The following is a 7,500-nucleotide window of genomic DNA, read 5'->3' as shown; positions in this document are numbered from 1 at the left end:
ACACACACAAACACACACACACACATGTATACATAAGTCTGTGCGTGTGAGTATAAATGTATCCACATATACACACACAACACAACACACATGTATATTCACAATCCGCAGATATTCCCACATGATACATTCTCCCCGCTTTCCGTTCTTTATAATCTCTTCTCTCTCTCCCCTTTCTCTACATTCCTCTCTTCTCATCTCTCTCTTCTCTCTCTCTTCTTCTCTCTTCTCTTCTTCTTTCTCTCTCTCTCTCTCTCTTCTTCTCCTCTCTCTCCTCTCTCTCTCTCTCTCTCTCCTCTCCGTCTCTCTCTCTCTCTCTCTCTCTCTCTCTCTCTCTCTCTCTCTCTCTCTCTCTCTCTCTCTCTCTCTCTCTCTCTCTCTCCCCCCCCCAGGCTGCGGAAGACCACGCCCCTCGAGGCCAGACGGACGCTGACGGGAGAAGACGGTGTTCTGGTCACCTGCTGGTATAAGAACAACACGATTTACCAAAACGTACATTACTTCATCCAGCCTCGTAGATCTCAGCGGAAGAGAGAAGCGTTTAAGGTGATTTTATTCATTTATTTATCTATTTATTTATTTTTTTGGGGGGGAATGGGATTTTTTTTTTTGTCTTTCTGTTTTTTTTTTTCTTTTTTTTCTTTCTTTCTTTCTTTCTTTCTTTTTGATTTTTTTTTCTTTCTGTGCTTTGTCTGTTCCTTTTTAGTCCGTTTCATTTTGCTTTTTTTTATGTTTCTGTTTTGTTTTTCATCTGTTTGCCTTTGTTTTTTTTTTTTATTCTATTTTCTTCCGCTTTTTATCTGTTTTACTAATTCTTTTTTTTATGTTTTGTTTTGCTTATTATGTTTCCTTCTGTTTTTTATTTTTGTTTCTTTAGTATTTTATTATTATTTTTTGATTGTTATCTTTTTAATTTTAAGTTTCGTTTTACCCTTTTTTTGTCTTGTTCAATTTGTCTTTTAGTTGTTTCCTTTTGTTTTTATCAATTTTCTTTTGCTTTTCATTTATTCCTTTTAACTTTTTGTTACCTGTTCTTTGTTTTCTTATGCTTTTTGTCTGTTTGCTTTTGTTTTTTATTTGTTTCTTTTTTCTCTTTTGTTTTCCTTTTTTATCTTTCCTTTTTTCCCTTTTCTGTTTCCTTCTTTTGCTTATTAATTTGCTTCCTTTTGCTTTTTATCTGCTTTCTTTTGTCCTTTTGTCTATTTTTTTATTTTTTTTTTATTCCCTTTTGTCTATTATCTGTTTCCTTTTTTATTTTTATTTTTTTATTTTTTAAATAAATAAATTAATTATCATTTTTATTTTTATTTTTTGCTTTTTATCTATTTCCGTTTTCCTGTTTTAGTTTCTAGGTTATCTGGCACATATGTCATCAGTATATATGTACATAATACTTGCCAAGTAAGTAATATACATGATTAATATAGCAATTATATTGATTACGGTCTTGCCTTAGTCAGAACTTTATAAAGAGAGGGCAATATAGGCTTAAAGTATAGTAGTTTAGTGTTCTTAGTACACTGTAGCTTATCTTAACTAATATACTTTGCGCAAAACTGAGAAAAACGTAAAATAAATTTGGCTGTATTTACCCCCGCTAAGTATTGACCTGGAGATACGTCTCTCTTACATTTCATATCCTTTTATATCCTCTGAAAGCATCCTTTTCTAATATAATGATTTCCATATATTGCCACTGAATTGTATATATTGCCACTGGCATAATAACAGATATTTTAAAGTAACAGAATGCATGTACTCTGAACACTTAAGTTGCATTTAACTTTATACGCCTCCATTGCTGGTGTAGCCTACATGTCTCCTCCGCACACACACGCACTTTCCTACACGACTATATCTGCCCCTTACAGACACGCACACACATGAACACAAACACACACACACGCATAGACACACACGCACACACACACACACATACACACACACACACACACACACACACGCACGCACGCACGCACGCACGCACGCACGCACGCACGCACCACCACACACACACACACACACACACACACACACACACACACACACACACACACACACACACACACAGCACACATAAAATATACACAAACGTACATATACACGTACATATCCGCCCCTCCCCCCCACACACACATACTCGTCACCACATACAAACTCAACAAGGCAGTCGCGCACACAAACAAACACGCACAAACACACATCCTCCCCCAGCAGACACACGCACAAAACTCCCTCAGCATCTTCCTTGGTTCCCAGCATGCCCTTCCTGCATTCGATACCCTTGGCATGCCCCTTGCACGGCCCTTTGCTTCCTCCAGAAAACACACGGGCAGCGGGGCACGCGGCCGGAGCAGCTGAGCGTCGCAATCGTGGGTACAGATGCAGTGGCCAGAGGTAACTGGAGAGGATATTTCAGCTTTTAAAAGACGTAGCTGCTTAGAAAAGACGGAGAGAAGGGAAAGGATGGGAAATAGGTAGTTGCATAGAAAGGATGGAGAGAGAGAAAAAAAAGAGTAGATGTATAGTAAAGACGGAAAGAAAAAAAGTTGCTGTATAGAAAAGGATTCACCGGTAGAAAAAATGTAATAGTTTTCATTCTAAAGGATATTGAAAACGTGCAGTCATTGTTTTATATTAATTTTTTTTTATTTATTTTGGATTTCTGCATCATCTACAGTGCTTTAAGTTCTAAAACATACACAGAATGACATTCCATTTTTTGTCGCTTATTGATATGAGTTGCACACGTTTCTCCCTAACCGTCTGCTGAGATAAGTCTCAGTTCTTGAAGCTTATATTAACCAATCTTAATAAATTCTGAATAAACATTGCATTTTGTCAATCTCAGTTCTTCATAAATAGTGCATCATGTCAATCTTCACAATTCATATTCTCTAATCCTACTAAAACGAATCAAACTCCCACCCCAAATCCCTTCAGGAAACCTGCGTCGCCACATGCCGAAGACGTTCCGTTTCCTGCGGGAGGAGCTGGACGCCATCGACCTCAGTGGCTACGTGAAGGTGGCCGACAACACGGACCCGAACATGTACGCGGTGCTGATGGGTCTCACGCCCGAGGAATTCAAGCGGCACAAGTGCAGGCCCAAGCAACGGGCCAAGTACGACGACTGCCCGCTGATCTTCAAGAATTTCTCCCAGGCGGGGTACGTCACAGCCTTCGCGGAGGACGCGCCCTGGATGGGGATCTTCCACTACAACCAAGTCGGATTCGTGAAGGAGCCCACGGACTACTACAACAGGCCGTACTTCCAAGTGTCCGAGAAGTACATCAGCCACAACGGCCAGTACGGCTCCTCCAACGGCAGGCTGTGTCAAGGGGGGACTCCCAGCATCACGGTCATTCACAACTACTCCTTAGCCCTGGCGGAGGCGCACCGAGACGTCCCTTACTTCGGCCTTTACTGGAACGCCGCCGTGACGCACGACTACCTGAAATTGGCGACCATGGCTGACACGCCGTCGCTGAAGTACCTGAAGGAGTTTCGCGACAGAGGCTATAACCAAAACACGGTTCTGTTCTTCATCAGTGACCACGGACTCAGGTGGGGCGCCTTTCGCTCGACGTACGCCGGAATGCTGGAGGAAAGGATGCCGTTCCTCTTTGCCGTGTTTCCTCCGTGGTTCAAGGAGGAGTACCCGGACGCCTGGAGAAACATGAAGAAGAACACCAAGAGGTTAACTTCCACCTTTGACCTTCACGCGACGCTGTTCGACATTCTGAATCGAGCCTACGCCGACATGACGAGGTGAGCGCGCGGGGGTGACGTAACGGAGCCGTCATGTCGTGTACATATATTTGTCACAGCGTGTTTTGCAGGCTTTCTCTCTAAATCTTCCTCTCTCTCTCTCTCTCTCTCTCTCTCTCGCTCTCTCTTTCTTTCTCTCTGTCTCTCTCTCTCTCCCCTTGCTTCCCTCCCTCCCTCGCTCTCCCTCCCCTTCCCCTTGCCTCCCTCCTCCTCTCCCTCTTTCTCTCTGTCTCTCTCTCTCTCCCCTTGCCCCCCTCCCTCCCTCACCCTCTCCCCCTCCCCATGCCTCCCTCCCTCCCTCGCTCTCCCTCTCCCCCCTTTCTCTCTCCTTGCCTTCCTCCCTCCCTCGCTCTCCCTCTCCCTCCCCCCCTCCCCTTGCCTTCCCCCCCTCCCCCTTCCCTCTCCACACCCCACCCAGCATTCTCTCACCCGTCGCGTCTCAACCAACGTCCCCCTCCGCTTCCCCCACCAGGACGTACAGCGGCGCTCACGGCCTCAGCCTCTTCCGCGAGATGCCCCTCAACCGCACCTGCGAAGACGCCTCTATACCCGAACACTACTGCGCGTGCGAGCATTCCGAAGACGCCGATCCGCGAGACCCGAAGTTGAAGGAAGTTGCTGGGTTCTTGGTCTCGAAGCTGAACTCGGGGCTGAGGAAGTTCCCGCAGTGTGTGCAGTTGGAGCTAGATACGGTGAGTGAGGTATATATATATATATATATATATATATATATATATATATATATATATATATATATATATATATATATATATATATATATATATATATATATATATATATATATATATATATATATATATATACATATATATATATATATATATATATTTTTTTTTTTATTAAATAAATAAATTATTATTATTATTTTTTTTTGAGGGGGAGGGAGGAGGGGAAGGAGAAGCTAGTGTTTTGTAATGTCTTCAGACAGAGTTTGAGACGGTGTCAGTTTTTATTATTATTATTTTTCTTTTTTTTCTATTACAAATGTCTTGTGGTGGAATTGGATGCGGTTATTATTTTTTTTATTTATTTATTTATTTATTTATTTATTATTATTATTATTATTATTATTATTATTATTATTATTATTATTATTATTATTATTATTATTATTATTATTATTATTGTTATTATTATTATCATTATTATTATTATTATTATTATTATTATTATTTTAATCATTGGCTTGGGATGTAGGAGTGTAGATGGTACGTAATTATGAGGTCGAGGGTGATGATGATAATGATCATGGTGCTAACAATAATGCTAATAGTAAGTAATAATAATATTTATGTATTTTGCCTTGTGTTGCGTAAAATAATAATGGGAATGTTGTTTTATATATTTCATGGCCCTTGTCAAGTTACGTAAAAATGATGAATAAACAAATCAATAAACAGTGATAATGATGATAATAATAATGATTACAATAATAATCATAATAATAATGATAACAATACAAAAAAAAAAATATAACAACGACGATGATGAGACCAAATGTAAATAAACACACACGTGTATCATTCCCCCCCCCCCCCCGAATAGAGTAAGAATAGGACTTGATTCTTTCTCTCCAGTCATTCTAAAACAACACATCTCCCCCCCCCCTTCCCCCCCGCAGGTACTAGGAGGTCGAACCGGCTCGGCGAGAAACAGCACGACACCCAAAGGTCTCAATAGTATCATCAGTACGTATCTGGTGACCTTTCAGACCAAACCAGGTGAGCGAACTTTTTGGCAACTCGAGAAAGAAGCAAACGGAAGGTAAATTGGCAACTCTGTGAACCAAACCAAAGAGGGGACTTAGCAATATGCTATGTATGTATGTATGTATGTATGTATGTATGTACGTATGTATGCATGTATGTATGTATGTATGTATGTATGTATGTATGTATGTATGTATGTATATATATATATATATATATATATATATATATATATATATTTTTTTTTTTTTTTTTTTTTTTTTTTTTTTTTTTTTTTTTTTTTTTTTTTTGATAGATAAAAATATAATTCACGTCCTTTTCTCCCCCGCCCCCCCACCACCACCAGGAGGAGCGAGACTCGAAGCCACAGTCAGGGAACACGACGACACGTTCGAACTCGTAGCCGAAGTCTCCCGAACGAACAAGTATGGCGACCAGAGCCACTGCGTCACGGATTTCGTTTACAGGAAATATTGTTATTGTAAAGATCTCTTGACAAACAGTTTAAGTGAAAATAATGATAATAATAATGGGGTGAAAATGATATAATCTTAATGTTATTTTATTTTATTTATTTATTTATTTTTTATCGTAAAGATTTGTTGACTATTTAACACACAGGAAATAGACAATGTACAATTGGGAAAGTACGGAAAATGATTAAGAAATAAGAAAAAATATATGAAAACGATAAAACAATTTAGACAATTGTGTAAGATAATGACTAGTGATTGCCTTACTGAATCGTCCGTCCGTTGCAAAATATGATTTCTTAACGAGTCTGAAACGATGTTTGTAATACGCAAAAAAATAAATAATTCGAATTTGTTCTTCTTATTATAATTTTTCCTTTGTAGAGCCATGTTGAGTTGGAGCAATATATATAAACTTTAAGTTGTACTTTGAATTTGAAACCTAACTGTGATGTTATTAAAAGCTTTCTTTTTTATTCGATTAATATATTGCATGAGGTGGGAAATGGTTTTTCCTGTCTGTAAACTCTGGAATTCTCTGTTTTTTTTTTATGTTGAGAGAATATTGATGAATTTTCACATAAATCTTTGACACGAAAATGTCAGGATTTGTTTCGTTATTGCTTTTTGTAAGTATTAATGGCAATTCACAACTCCATCTTTTCCATGGCGTTGATGACGTCATGACATATCAATACATGATTGGTGGGATTAAGTGGCTCGCTCTGCGCATGTGCAGGATTAAGATTTGAACTCAAATGTAAAGTCTGGTCCGGAGGTGAAATTTAATCCTGGACGCTGCCATTGCACATGCGCATTAGAGATCTGGCTTAAAACTTCAATATTGGATTAGCTTTAAGGGCACGTGCAGAAGACGCCCTATCTCTGCATTTGAGTGGCTCGGAAGTCCAGTGGATGCTACGGCTGGACGAACCCCCAGGCGAACTGTACGTCAAGGGAATCCATGGCAGAGAGGAGGGGGAGGGGGTGCATAAAAAACGCATGGCAGAGCTCACAACAACGAGGCGACAAGAGAAGCAGTGAAGCATACCATTGAGAATTCGTAATGTCGTGAAGGCGTACAACGTAGCGATGTCCACCAACGCAAAGGAGATGCCCGGACAGCAGTCAGCATGAAGTCAAGAGGGCTGACAGATCGTTGCACAGCATCAGTGACGGTAAGGGGGCTGATTACCAAAAATACGTGTAGTCCAGATTGCCAGGGAAGTGTCCGATAAGGTTAATTAGGAAACTGGTATTGATACAGAACATGGCTGTGCAGATTATTCGGACAACTAAAATTTCGAATATGAGAAAGGAACATCTAGCTGCTTTCTCATACTCAAGCTTTTAGTATTAAAGAATCAAGGTTTTTGCCGTGATCATGACAGTGAAATGTTGTCTTGTACTTCCTTTCACTCTATCTCTCCCGCAGGCATGAAAGAGAGAGAGAGAGAGAGAGAGAGAGAGAGAGAGAGAGAGAGAGAGAGAGAGAGAGAGAGAGAGAGAGAGAGAGAGAGAGACA

General features: G+C 40.1%; 1 protein-coding gene across 1 annotated transcript in view; it reads left to right on the top strand.

Annotated features, from left to right (window-relative positions):
* LOC119578134 overlaps positions 1-6,332 on the top strand; it is a gene marked incomplete in the record, with an annotated part of 15,566 nt that extends 9,234 nt beyond the window's left edge. The window contains 6 exon segments of the mRNA XM_037925870.1: positions 393-546; positions 2,322-2,397; positions 2,944-3,772; positions 4,245-4,464; positions 5,415-5,514; positions 5,849-6,332. Of these exon segments, the coding sequence (XP_037781798.1) occupies positions 393-546; positions 2,322-2,397; positions 2,944-3,772; positions 4,245-4,464; positions 5,415-5,514; positions 5,849-6,051 (1,582 nt within the window).
* Between the last annotated feature and the right edge of the window lie 1,168 nt (positions 6,333-7,500).

Source organism: Penaeus monodon, chromosome 10 (genome assembly GCF_015228065.2).
Source record: "Penaeus monodon isolate SGIC_2016 chromosome 10, NSTDA_Pmon_1, whole genome shotgun sequence".
Taxonomy (NCBI): domain Eukaryota; kingdom Metazoa; phylum Arthropoda; class Malacostraca; order Decapoda; family Penaeidae; genus Penaeus; species Penaeus monodon.
The sequence above is the reverse complement of the archived record's forward strand: the minus strand, read 5'-3'. Positions and strand labels throughout refer to the sequence as shown.